General features: G+C 58.3%; 1 protein-coding gene across 3 annotated transcripts in view; it reads right to left on the bottom strand.

Moving 5' to 3' along the window:
• APC2 (APC regulator of WNT signaling pathway 2) overlaps positions 1-13933 on the bottom strand; it is a 26136-nt gene extending 12203 nt beyond the window's left edge. The window contains exons 1-11 of one of the 3 annotated variants that reach the window (XM_070793514.1): positions 13805-13933; positions 7020-7178; positions 6774-6864; positions 6500-6680; positions 5569-5677; positions 5329-5445; positions 4677-4754; positions 4423-4521; positions 3543-3933; positions 2656-2751; positions 13-152 (exon numbers count right to left, since the gene is read on the bottom strand). In XM_070793514.1, coding sequence (XP_070649615.1) covers positions 13-152; positions 2656-2751; positions 3543-3933; positions 4423-4521; positions 4677-4754; positions 5329-5445; positions 5569-5677; positions 6500-6680; positions 6774-6864; positions 7020-7178; positions 13805-13858 — 1515 coding nt within the window. In that variant the 5' untranslated portion in view covers positions 13859-13933. Of the gene's footprint in view, positions 1-12; positions 153-2655; positions 2752-3542; positions 3934-4422; positions 4522-4676; positions 4755-5328; positions 5446-5568; positions 5678-6499; positions 6681-6773; positions 6865-7019; positions 7179-10092; positions 10329-13804 lie in introns of those variants that run through there. The other 2 variants (XM_070793515.1, XM_070793516.1) reach the window with 2 other exon arrangements.

Genomic DNA, 13933 nt, shown 5'->3' with positions numbered 1-13933 from the left:
CCACCCAGGCACCTTGTTGGCAACGTCCCCGAAGGTGAGGTTGGTGAGGGTCATGCCAGCGTATCGGCGCAGGGCCAGGTTGAGAGGGTCCCGGGTCATCTTGTGCATCTCATGGTCAACCTGCAGTAACTCCGCCACTGCCTGCAGCCCACCTGTAGGGGGACCCGGGAGCGCAAGGGTGGTCGGATGCCCCCAGCCATCCCGCCTCACAGGTCATTCGACTATACACCCTCCCTTCTGTTCCACCCCCAATCTGCTCTCCTTAAACCTACTTTTGAAGCCCGACTCTGAGGACACCTCCTCCAGATGGCTGGCTGGCAGGCTGGGCCTTCCCCCAGTGCCCTGTGCCTCCACGCCTGCTTCCTTTCCACCCTCAGTTTCCAGTCACACTTGGTCCAACTGCAGAGCCTTTGCATGCACTATTCCCTCTGCCCAGGTGCTCTTCCCCACTGTCCACCCAGTTTCCTGGGTCCCCTTCTGTTCAAGAGTCACTTCCTCAGGGAAGGCCCCCAAATTCCCAAACAAGAAGCCTCAAAACCATTAGACGGAGAACCACTGAGGGCAGGGCGGAAGGCTGTGCCCCGCCACGTCCCCAGGACGGACCAGATGGCATATGCTCAGGAGCCGTTGCTGATGGCCCACACACACAATCTTCTGTTCACTAGGACACAGGGTTCTCATGAATGTGGAGGGTGATGGTCAAAAGGTGCAGGAACCCAGACACACACGGCCCTTCCCCTCGCTCAGCAACGGGATCCTTCTCAGGGCTGTGAAGCGTTTTTGCTCATGAGCACACCAGTGGGGGCCACCCTGGGGAGGGGCTTGGCAACACAAACCCACAAGCTTCCAAAGTGACCCTTTGTATGTGTGTACACAGCAGAATGAGTCACGATACCCAGAAGATGGACAAAACCCAAGTGCCCATCACCAGATGATGGATAAACACAATATGGTCCCTCCACACCCGGGAGCATCACTCAGCCCTGAAAAGGAGAGAAGCCCTGACACTCACTACCATGTGGATGGACCCTGAGAACATGCTGCTGAGTGAGAGAAGTGGACACAGAAGGACACACAGGATGTGATTCCACTTATGGGAAACATCTAGAACAGGCCAATCCACACACACACAGGGTGGGCTCTTGGTTGCCAGGGGCTAGCGCTGGGGGAGAGGGAGTGAGAGGTTAATGGGGACAGAGTTTCAGTTTGAGAAAATATGATTTAAAATGGTTAGAATGGTGGGAGGTGGGAGGGAGGTTCAAGAGGGAGGGGACATACATATATATATATACACACACACACCTATGACTGATTCATACATGGCAGTATATGGCAGAAACCAACAATACTGTAAAACAATTATCCTTCCATAAAAATAATTGTTTAAAAAATGGTTAAAACAGTAAATTTTATGTTATATATAATTTACTACAATTTGAAAAAAATGTTGAGATACATAATTCAAAGTTAAGGAGGGTATCCAAAACCTTTTTGCTTCTTAAAAATCCACTCCCAGGAACTCATATATACATATAGTGGAATATTACTCAGCCACAAAAAAGAACAAAATATTGCCATTTGCAGCAACATGAATGCAACTGGAGATTTTCTGTGAAAGACAACAAAAGCCATATGATGTTACTTATGTGGAATCTAAAATATGACACAAATGAACCTATCTCCCAAACAGACTCACAGACACAGAGAATAGACTTGTGGTTGCTGACGGGGAAGGACGGAGTGGGGGGCTGGGGTTAGCAGATGTACGCTATTATGTGCAGGATGGATGCACAACGAGGTCCTACTCTATGGCACAGAGAACTATATTCAATACCCTGTGATAAGCCATAATGGAAAAGAATAAAAATATATATATATATAGCTGAATCAATTTACACCTGAAACCAACACATTATAAATCAACTATACTCCTATAACAAATATTTACCATACTATAAATTAAAACGGAGAAATCTTATAACCCCAGAAAGCACAGCCCAGGGGTCCTCAGAGTTGTTACGTGCCTGTTAAATTGCACTGAACACACCATGCCCACAAGAGGGGAAAAGGCAAATCATATCTTAACTTCATCAACACAGGTGACCTTTCAGGCCTCCTGGAGGGCCTCCACAGACCCCCTCCCCCAGGGGTCTGTGGAACAGCCAAGAGAGGAAAGCCTCAAGAGCTATGCGCTCTTGTAAAGTGGCCACTGCTCCAGATGCCCCCCGCCCTGCCCTAGAAAGGCTGCGCCCAGCTGCTCCCCCGCCCCTCACCCCACGATGTCGGACCATGTGAGACCTTAGGGAACTTCTGAGTGCTCCGACCACCTGCCAGGTGAGAAGTATGTGCCTTATTTTGTATTAATTAGAGTAAAACAGAGCAGACGAATGTCATTTGCACCCTTGGTATTTCTGTTTCCAACATTTCAACTGACCTTCGTTAGGAAAAAGATGTAATATTCCCAAACCTAAAATTTCACAGGGTCGCCCTGCCCTGACTACTGGTAGGTTCAATTCACCTCAGCTCCTGACTTTCCCTGCCCTGCCCCCATTGTCTGAGTCCCAGAACCACTAGGGCCCAGAGCCTGCCCTGCACTGGAGGAGGCCTGGAGACCTTGGACCAGATCAGAGGCGGGGGTTGATGAGGGACACTCACCCAGCTCATTCATAGCTCGGCGGTATTCCTCGTCAAAGGACAGCTTCATCACGGCGCAGGTGGCCTGACAGATCTGTGGCTCGATGGGCACCGGCGCTGTGGGCACGAGGACCATGGTCAGAGCCCTCCCACTCCCGGAGATGTGACCTGGTGGGTCCCCGCCCCTCCCTGTGGTCTGCACTCTGCAGGCCTGCCAAAACCACAGAGTTTTTGAAAGTGCTGTGCGCTGGGCTTGTGGGAGTCACTCCTGGAGCAGAGGGGCCTCCTTTACAGAACCTCTAAAGTGAACAAGGAGCGACCTGCCTCACTCAGCCTGGTGCTCAGCATCGGATATTAACTTTGCAATCAGCCACAAAAGCTGCTGCTGCTGCTGCTGCTAAGTTGCTTCAGTCGTGTCCGACTCTACGCGACCCCATAGACGGTAGCCCACCAGGCTCCCCTGTCCCTGGGATTCTCCAGGCAAGACACTGGAGTGGGTTGCCATTTCCTTCTCCAATGCATGAAAGTGAAAAGTGAAAGTGAAGTCGCTCAGTCGTGTCCGACTCTTAGCGCTGACCCCATGGACAGCAGCCCGCCAGGCTCCTCCATCCATGGGATTTTCCAGGCAAGACTACTGGAGTGGGGTGCCATTGCCTTCTCCGCCACCAAAGCTAGGAATCTCAAACTCCGCACTCACGTTTGGAGGGTTGCCTACAATCCATGGTTTCTTGAACATCTATCCCGCGGCCTGGGTTGTTCCTGGTTGTCCCTTCGCCAGTCTATCTTCCCAGGTTCCCATGAGACCTCAGCCAGCACCAGGCACAAAGCAGGTGCCCAGGAGAAGCCAGAGGCCCCTGACACCCCAGGGTGCTGCCCTGCCCCTCGGGGAGCCCAGGATGCACACTCACCAGCACCAGTGCCGCTGCCCTCAGGCCCGCCATCCCGGGCCTGCAGCCAGTCCCAACAGGTCTCGCAGTAGGCGCGGATCTGCTCCAGCACGTGTAACACGCGCATCTCCTTGCGTGCTAGCCCCTGGTCGGGCTGAGAGAAGACGATATTGTGCAGCGCTGCGTTGGCACGCATGCGCGCGTCCTTGGCTCCCGGAGCCCCGGGGGTCCCGTTGCGACCCCCGGCCCCGGCCTCAGTCCCGTGCAGGATCTGCAGCAGCAGCGGCAGACAGCCTGAGCGGCGCATGGCCACGCAGCTTTCGGGTGAGCTGGACATGGCGAGCAGCGTCCGCGCCGTGTCCTCCTGGTCCCGCGTTGCCAGCATGGACAGGAGCCAGAAGACCACCTCCACCTGCGAGAGGCAGGAGATGTCAGGGTGGGGAGGCTGCACTTCCCAGCCAGGGACAGTCCCCCAGCTTCTGGGGACTCCCCTTAAACAAGGGAGTCCCATCATGTTAGCCCTCGCTCACCCTAATACCCTCACCCTGCATCCTCCCAGAGAACAGCACACACATACATGCTACTGCAGAGACGCCCCCAGTCCGTGAGGGCCAAAGGCCCACCCCACCGGTATCACGGGTACTCTTAAGTCTAGCATGCCCTCCAAATTTACAGGACAGGTAGCCACACCTACGCCAGGCTCCAGACTACAACCCAGCCTCACCAAGCACTCCACCTCAGGGCGATCCTCCCACACCTGGATAAGCTTTATAGCCGCCTGGAGAGGAAGGGCCTTCAAATGCAGTAGGGGTGCAGGACCCACTTCACTATGTATCCCAACCAAGCCACCGCCATCCCTCCACCTCGCCTGTGAGCATCCCCCGACCTGGACTCCCCTCACCTTACTGTTGCCTGGCTGAGGGGCACCATCCTCAGGGTGCGTGGGGACCTCATTCTCAGCGTCCTCGTCCATGGGCATCGACTTCACTGCCAGCAAGGCCTGTGGGAGAGCGCCAGGCCTGTAGTTTCCGCCCAGGGGCACCATACAAAGCTCTCAGGCTGCCATGACAAAGTAGTGGGGGCAGGGTCTTGGGGGTCCCCTTAATGCCTTGGCAGTCGTCATCCACTAGGGCCCTAGCTCCGCCCCCCTGGTACCTGGGGCTCGGTCTGCTGCACTCGGTCCTGCGCGGACAGCAGTTCCTTGTCGATCTGCTCCAGACGGGAAGCACGGATCTGAGTGGGAGAAAATGCATGCTGTGGAAATCCTGACCCGTCCCGACTCCGCCCACGTCCCAATATGGCCCCACCCTCAGCTCAAATCGGCCCCACCCACTGTCATAGCCCCACCCTGGGCTCTGACCCTGGGCTTCTTCCTTAATGTGGCCCTCCCACTCTAAACCCCACCCAGTTACTTGTCTCCACTCACTTCCTGGCCCCACCCTTAACCCCGGACTCTGGACCCGCTCAAAACTTAGACCCCTGGCTGCCCACCAGGCACACTCAACTTTCTGACTTGGTCCCGCCATTTGACTGGCAACGCCCAAGTCTTGTTCAGACTCAGTTCCTCGCACTGTCGGCCCCGTCCCCATCGCCCGGGGACTCTGCCCTCTGTGCTGGGTCCGGCCTAAGCCCCCTCTGGCTTTGTTCACAACCCGCTCTAGCTGTGGCTCTGCCACCTGCGACAGGCCCCACCCACAGGAGCCTCTGCTCTCTGATTCGCCCTCAGGCATATAACCCCGCCCTCTAACCCAGACTCCTCCCACAAGATCTGCGCTCTAATTCGCCCACTGCCCCGCCCGCGCCGTACCTGCGCCCGCTGCACCATCTCGTCCGAGGTGCCGAAGCGCTCCTCCATCAGCGAGCGGATGTGTTGGGCCTCGAATTCCAGCTGCTGCCGGATCAGATCCATCTGCATTGAGAACTGCTGGGAGGAGCGGACGGGCCCCGGTGAGGGGGCTCCCGGGAGAGGGAGAGGCCTCCACCTCCGCTCTATGCCTCCCGCCATAGGCGGGGCCCTGTCGACCCCGGGGCAACCCAGGGAGCTCACCGTCTCCACGTGCGGGAGTTCATCCAAGCGCTTAGATAGCCCCTGCAACTGCGAGTAATACCAGAGCTTCTCCTTTTCCTCCTTCTCAATCTCATTCAACAGGAAACACCTGGGGAAGGGCAGGTTGGTGGGCGCGGGCTCTCAGGGCGGGAGCCGAGGCTTATGTGCTGTCTACCCTGATATTAATGATCACTTCTTGGGTGTCATGTTAAAAAAGTCAGTGTGGCAAAATCTCAGCGTCCATAGCACTCCCGGGACTGGGGTGGGGATGGGGTGCAGAAATTAATTGAAAGTTAAAAAGGCAACTCATTTGTAGATTGTAATCCTCGGAGAAAGGCTCTGAGGAGGTTAACACCTCTCCAATACTGGATAATCACCTTCTAGCCTACACAGGGTAAACTTGAGGCTCAGACTTCTTCATGACTTGTGCGGAGACACTGTTATTCCCATTCTACAGGGCAGAAGTCTGAGGCTAGCAGGGGCTAGGGTTCCTGCCTGAGGTCAGACAGCAAAGCATAGAGTTAACTCCAGCTTGCTCCAGAGCTGTTCTACCTGACCCTACACGACCCAGCTGAGCTAGGCACCCAGACCCTGCCTCCTCCTGGCCTCAGGCCCAGGTTTCTTGGGCAGCAGCCCTTTCTCCATAAAGATTGCCTTGAGTCCCCCTGGCTCCAGGCCTGACTCTGAGCCCTGGCACCGGACACAGCCCTGTCCCTGGCAATGCCTGTGTGTCCGGGACCCCTGGGGACGTCTCCCAGGAGTCTTCCCCTCAGCAGGAACACCCCCCTCCTCTTTGTCCTCCGGTTGAGGTCAGTTGGGCCAGGGAAGGGGGCTGAGGTACCAGCCCCCCTGGGGACAGTGGGTGGGGTGGGGTGGGGTGGGGGCAGGGCAGGAGGGCTCACAAGGTGGGTGGAGATCCCCCCCATCTCACCGTTCCCGGTCCAGTTCCTCTAGGAGCCGAATGGTGGCCCGGCTCAGCTCCCCAAAATTCTCCTTGGAGGGCCCAGAGCTGTGCACCGGGCTTCCCTCAGGGGTCCTGGTAGTGGGTTCAGGGGCCAGAGCTGGGGGCTGGAACTTGAGGTTATACAGGCTGGTGATGTCCATCTGCAGGGCTTGGTGGGCATGGAGAGAGAGGTGAAAATAAGTACCTCTCCCTTCCTCCCCTCCCTGCAGTATTCAGAGGAAGTCCCAGGTCAGTGCCTCACCTTTCAGCTGTTCCAGCACCTCAGTCTGCCCGGAGGACACCAACACACGGGCCTCCTGCTCTAGCTTGCCCTGTAAGTGCTGCAGGACCGCCTGAAAATGGAGGCAGGAAAGACAGTGGTCGGTGAGGCCTGGGAGCTCCAGGTCTGGCCATCTGTTAGATGCCCTCGTCCTGCCCACCCATGCCTTGTTTGTCCCTGCGCTGAAGGCTGAGGCCTCGCCTCGCCTCGCCTCGCCTCGCCTCACACCTTCATTCCCGACGTCTCTGTCTCCAGCTTGGACAGGTGGCTTGAATTATCCCGAAGCTCCTGCCGCAGGTGACTGTTCTCGGCCTTCAAGGCCTCCACCTGCCGCACCAGCTGCTCATAGGCTGCCACTGAGCTCGTCATCTTCAGCGCCTGTAGTGCCTGGGGCCACGGGAGAGAGGGATCATCTAAGGGTCTGGGGAGGGTGCAGCCTCTGACCTAGGTTCTGGCCCTCCCACCCAGCCCTGGGTGGGTCTCAGGCAGGGTGGCTGGATGTTGCAGGCAGGATGGTGCTGGCCCAGGGAGTCTGGGGGACAGACGACTTGGCAGATGGAGTGACAGACACAAGCAGGCCGGGACAACAGGAGACAGAGGGACAGAGCCATTGAACAGGTTTTCAGACAGACAGCCAAAGTGACCAATAGACAAGACACACAGACAGATGCTGGCCCTCACTGTGGGGGCTTCTGGACACACAAACGGACAGCCAGCTAGACAGACAGATAGCCTGACAATTTAATTTTATTATTATTATTAATTTTTGGCCACATCCATGACACGTGGGACCTTAGTTTCTCAACTGGGGATTGAACCCACACCCCCTGCATTCAAGGCCATATGTCTCAACCCCTGGACCACCGAGGTAGTCCCCAATCTGACAATTTAAACTTGCAGGTGGGCTTTCCAGCCCAGTGCCACCAGGCTCACAGACACACAGACAGAGACAGACAGACAGACAGATGATAAACCAAGACCTTCTCCTGAATGAGCACAACTGCCCAGAGGCTGGGTGGACAGACTGCCAGCTGGTCCAGATGATGGACAATAAGAATGCCATGAAGGTTCTAAGAAAGTGGTGGACAAGCTGATGGTGGAGCCCTGGCAACTGTACAGTTAGAGAGACCCAGAACCATGGGGGTCACCTAGGGGTCTGGAACTTGGACACCTGCAGCCCCCACACCCATTCAAGCAGCAGTTGGATCCAGAGTACCTCCCTGCTGGGCCCGGTGCCCCTCCGGTCAGCCCTCTGCTAGCCCCTCTGGCCCCCGGGGCCTCCTGCCCCATCCCCAGCACATGGCCACCAGTGCTTGCTTCTTTGTGTGTCTGGCTGTCCTTCCTCACTTGGCCCAACCTCCTCCGTCTGTCCAGCTGGCCAGTGCCTCCTCCCTCGGCTTGGCCCTCCTGACGGTGCAATCCCACCACCAGCCCCCTTCCCTCTTTGTTCCCTTCCCATCAGCCCATGCCCCCTCCCTCCGCCTTTGTCTGAGGCACACCAATGGCAGCCCATCTCCTCTGCCACCTCCTCCCTAGGAGCCCCTTCCCCAAGTCAATCAGTCAGCCACCCCTGCCCACGGCAGGGGGGGCCGCGCACCTGCCCCCTCCCCTCCCCCTCTCCCACCTGGCCGCACCCATTCATTCGCTTTTTCACTCATTCTCCTCTCTCTCCCTCACCAAGGAGACCCCCTCACCCTAGGGATCCCAAGGGCACAGCTGAGCCTGGAGTAGCGGTGCAGGGGCTTGGCCCCAGGCATGACATGGAGTCAGTCCTTTCTAATCATTCAGAGGATCTACTGCATGCCTGGCCCTGTCATCTGACACCTTGTCACAGTCCTGAGCCTAGAGTCTCAGTGACCACCCTTAGACTGTTCCCAGAGAGAGAAGCTGAGCCAAGGGGGATGTACCAGGCATGCATGGAACTCAGACACTGCCCTGCAAGTGCTCACAAGTCCAGGCAGTGCTGGAGGTATACCAGCCCCGCCCTCTTTGCAGGCCTCAGTTTGCACATCTGACAAATGGGGAGAACTCGATCTGCCAGGCCTGTCTTGTGGGAGATTAGACGGCCAGGTGGGATGGCTGTCATGGAGCAAACCACAAGTGACAGGCAGACAGGACAGTCCTACAGGAGACAGCATGCCAGGTGGGGGAGACTGGTGCCCGAAGACCACAGCCTCCCCTTCCACCGAAGTACTGATCCTGCCTATGACTCAGCCAGGGGTCCCAGCTGGGCATCAGGATGGACTGGAGTTGCAGTGAGACCCCTGGGGTCCAGCGGGGGCCCTGTGTCCTGGCAGAGACCACCACACGTGCCCACCCAGGGGGGAGCAGTAGTCCCAGGCATAATCCTCCCATTCCCCAAACCCAGGCCCTGCCTGCAGCCCCCTCCCCAGGCTGCCCTCATGAGCTTTTCTGGAATGGCCCAGTGGAACTTCAGACCTTTCACCCCCCTCACACTCAGTAGTTACTGCTGTGTCCCCATCAGACTGAACTTGGCAGCTGGGCCACCCCCCGGGCTCCCCCCTCTCATCCCAACCTGGGTCTCTAACCCCACACTCCCATCACCCACCTCAAGCTCTGCCCTGGAGGGACCCTCTCAGGGCAGCCTCACCAGCCCCTTCCTAGCCTCCCACGATCCACTTTTCACACAGTCAGAGGGAACTTGGAAAATCACAAGCTGGACTCCATTTCTCCCCTGCGCCAATGCCTCCAGGGCTCCCCGGGGCCTTCAGCATAAGCTGTGACTCCTTCACAGAGGCCCCACGTCACTGCCACTGGCAGCTCTTTCTCCCCCCACCCCAGGCCTTGACACATGCAGTTCTCCTGCCCAGACTACCTCTCCTGACTCCTGCCATCCCTCACAGTGCAGCCTCCTCCTGGAAGCCCTCCTGCCTGCCCTTCATCCCAGGCTGCCTCGAGGAACTGCATCAGACATCTCCATCACCAATAAGAAAGGACCTACAGCTGGGGGGTTGTCTGAATGAGCAGCAAGGGGCCGCATTTCCTCTGATTCAGCTGACACCCAGAGGGACGCAGCAGCATCCCCCTAGGCACACTGGCCAGCCCGCAGGCTCTGGGAGGCCTGGGTGTTGAAACCTGTGGGTGGGTGTTTGCATGGGACCAGCTGCAGCGACGCAGACGTCCAGCTCCCTGGGACACAGTTTCTCCTCCGGCTCCACCCTGAAGAAATGGAGTCTCCACATTGTGTATTTACAGGCAAGGCAGAGAGAAAAGGATGGAGACTCCTGGCGAGGCGAAGGCTGCCCTCCCTGCCCTCCACCCAAGGAAGGCGTCCGCTTACTCTATTTCATTGGGGTTGGGCTGGCTGCGGTGCAGTGCTGTGAGCTTGGGTCTTCCTCCCTCCGCGCAGCTACGCCAGCCCCTCCCAAGCTCCCAGTCTTCCAGGGCTGGGGCGGCCGCGGGGCCCAGGCTCCAGGGCTCCGGGATTTCGGCGGGTCTGGCAGGGGGCTCCAGGGCGGACAAAGCCCGGTCTGGGCCTCGACAGGCGGCGCCGCCTCTCAGGGCGCTGGGCGAGACCACCGCGAGCGGGGGAGGATGCGGGATGGATGCAGGCGCGGCGGCCAATGACGGCTCGGGAAGATGGCTGGTGCCATGGCAACAGCCAATGGCGGCCCGGGGCGGGGACCGCCTCTGGCTGCGGGGCGTCGGGCCTTCGCTAGGGTTCAGGGGGTGTGTGTATGTGTGTGGGTGAACCCCTATAAGGAAAGGGAACGCCCCAATGACCATGACCTCTTGTCCTCCACTCCATTTCGGGGCGAAATGGCCTCTTAGAACCTGCTCTTAGAAGTGGCTGAATCTGAAGAATCTGAGAGTAAAGCATCCAGTCCTGGGTGTTACATCAGAATCTCAGGGTGGAGGGAGGGCAGCCCAGGGACGGTGGGGCAGGAAGCCCTTCCCCACGGATCAAGCCTGGCCTTGTTCCGATGGGTCAGGGCAGGCCAGAGCTGGGACACAGCTGGAGGGCCTCGAGGGTCCTGACTAGCATAGGGAGGTGAGCTGGGGGATGGGCAGGCATGCACCTGGGACCCTGCATTTCTCCCCGCTTCCTTGGCAGAGTGTGTCAGCGCCTCCGTGACTCCATATCCCTCCCCACATTCCTCTATCCCTGGCTTTCTCTGAATCTCTCTGACTCTGTCCCAGGTGGAATCCACAATTCAGCCTTGCATAAGGGAAGCCGGAGGAGGGGTAGGTCTGGGGTCCCCAAAGTACCCATCCCCAGCTGTATCAGATCCTCAATGAGTCCCTGGGGGCCACTTGAGGGTTTGACACCCAGAAGCCGAATCTGTAGCTGCGGCTCAGGCTGCCTGGTGCCCAAAGCTATGAAGGAAGCACTAGGGCCACAAGACACAGCTTCAGGACCTGCCTCCGTCTTCTCCTGGCTGGGGGACCAGAGCAAACAATCATTCACCTGGAGACCCTCCCATTTCTCTCTGTAAAATGGGAAGGTGGCTGCAGCCCTTGCAAGGGCTGGTGCGAGGAAGGCCAGGACAGGAGGGGCAGCCAAGGACAAAAGGACCACGTTGTTTCCTGTTGGGTGAGTTGCAGGAGGCCCCGTGTGCCCCATCCTGGGACGACAGTGCTGAGGGCCCTGAGAGGACACAGACCTTGACTGTCCCAGAGCCTCTAGAGCTGGACATTGCTGTCCCCAGCCTACAGGGCTCAGAAGGGGGTGCAGCAGGCAGAAGAAGTCCTTCCAGAGGCTGGGAAGGCTGCACTGAGAAGAGGACATGGGTGCTGGGTCCCTTCAGAATGAATCAGAATTGGGCATGGGATCAAGGAAGGGAAAAGCCTTCCAGGCTGAGGAAACAGCAGGTCTGATGCCTGGAACCAGGGAAAATCAGAGCCCACTCGAGGCATACAGGCTTCTGGTGGGGCCACAGAGGACAGAGGGTGGTGGGGCTGGACCAGGAAAATGATGAGGCCTTTAGAGCAAGGGCAGTCCCCATAGAGGAGTCCTGGGGCTGAGTGGGGGTGGGGAGAGAACAGAGCCCAGGGCCTCGGCTTCAGCTCCACCTTGACTCCCCTGTACAACCTTGGGCACGTCTCTCTCTGGCCTCAGTTTCTCACTTTGTTCACTGGGAGGTGGGTTGGAGAATCACTGCCCCCACTCCCATGGGATGAAGTCTTAGCTCCCCCACCCAGTTTCAAATAGCACTGTCCTTAACCAGAACATTAGAGCTGGCAGGGACTTGGAGGGTCCAGTGACTAGTCCTATCTTCATACACGGGGCAAACTGAGGCTCAGGGCAGGGAGCAGGTTGCCTAAATTCATGCAGGAGTCCCAGTAGATCCTCCCTGGGCATTTCTCACCACTCTGGGTGTGTCTTTGACCTGGAAGGCTAGAGCACATGAGGGCTAGATTGTTGTTGTTCAGTTACTAAGTCATGTCTGCCTCTTTGCGACCCCATGGACTGCAGCACACCAGACTTCCCTGTCCTTCATTGTCTCCTGGAGTTTGTTCAAACTCATGTCCATTGACTCAGTGATGCCCTCCAGCCATCTCATCCTCTGCCTCCCCCTTTTCATTTTGCCATCAAACTTCCAAAGCATCAGGGTCTTTGCCAGTGAGTCAGCTCTTTGCATCAGGTGGCCGATGTATTGAGGGCTGATACCCCAAGGCAAAATGCCCTTGTCCCCAAGCCTCTGGAACATCATGTCTCTGACATCGCCCAAGACTTGACCCTGTAAATCTCTGAGGCACAGCCAGAATGTGGCATCACTGGAAATTCTATAACCACAAGAGCCTTCGTAACCCTCAGAGGCTCCCAGAACCCCAGGCTCAGTCTTGGGAGGTGCTGAGAAGCAGTGCCCAGGTCTGAGGGGGGTCCCCTCCCAGTCTCCATCCCTGCTATCATCTGCACCTCCTAGTGCACAGGGCTGTCTTCTCCCCACCCCCACCCCAGCACTTGGTCCGTTCACTCTTGGGCCTTCTGAGCTTGACCTCGAGCATCTCTGCCCCCTTGATTCTCTGCCCTCCCCTACTGAGCCTCAGCTGTGTCAGGGGCTGGAGACGGAACCAGAAGTGGCCCCTGACTCGGAGCTGGATCATGGGGGCATGGGAACAGGAAGACACCAGATGGTCATGAGACCACAGAGATGGGCTCAGGCTGGGTGACTGAACAGGGCCCTGACAGGTGAGGAGAAAATGCCACTGGAGGTGGGAGAGGGGTGGAGCCGGCCGGGCCAGGCCGCGTCCCCGAATCCCAGTCGCCTGACCGCGGTTCTGGGCCTCAGTTTCCCGGGAGTGGAGGGGCCGGGCGCGCGGCCCGTCAGCACCATGGATAGCTCCCGCCGGCCTCCTGGCTGTGTCACATGCGGGCGTATCCGCTCCGGGCTCAGGCTCCAGCCCAGCTCTAGGCATGACCCTGGGGGCTCCCCGCTGCATCCCCCAGCCTCAGTTTCCTCCTAAGGAGGGAATGATGGCTCCAGGATTCGGATGTCAGAGGTAGCAAAGCGCTCGGGCCCGGTGGGATGGACATTAGTATTAACATCAGCGTGGGTGATGTTAGTCATACGCTTGGCGTCCAGAGGGGGAAACTGAGGCCTGGAAAGGCACGGAGCGTGGCATGTCCCTCTACCCGCCTGTGCTTGACGAGCTTCGGCACAGCTCGCCCCCGCCGCAGCCTCCCTCTCCCTCCAGTCTCCTGGTCCGCTCGATGAGGAGGGGTCTGGAGGGAGTCTTTCTTAGAGGCTTTAGGCTGGGCACGAGTGACCGCGCTTGCGCAAACCCGGGAGTCGGGGGAGGTTGACTGCGGCGCGGGGGAGGGGCTTCTAGCCCTGCGAACGACCTGAGGCGGTTTCCCTGGCAACGGTCTCCACAGCGATCGCGCAAGACCCCAGACCCGCGGAGATTCACTGCGCGTGCCCCGGTGCCTCCTGATGCCACGACCACAGTCCTCGCGGTCCTCACTGCATTCCCGGCTGCGGCTCTACGCGCCCCAGCCGCGCCAACGCCCAGACCCCACCCGTTAGACCTGGATCCCCGCGGCCTACCTGGTCCCCAAAGAAGACCGAGTGCAGCAGGCTCAGCAGCCCCAGGAGCCCCATGGAGCTGTGGCCACCTCCACCAGCCCGCGCCCCACCCCTCGACTGCTGGGGGTGGGGTGGGAGGAGCGGACCAGG

Source organism: Bos indicus, chromosome 7 (genome assembly GCF_029378745.1).
Source record: "Bos indicus isolate NIAB-ARS_2022 breed Sahiwal x Tharparkar chromosome 7, NIAB-ARS_B.indTharparkar_mat_pri_1.0, whole genome shotgun sequence".
Taxonomy (NCBI): domain Eukaryota; kingdom Metazoa; phylum Chordata; class Mammalia; order Artiodactyla; family Bovidae; genus Bos; species Bos indicus.
This window is presented reverse-complemented; position numbering and strand designations above follow the sequence as displayed.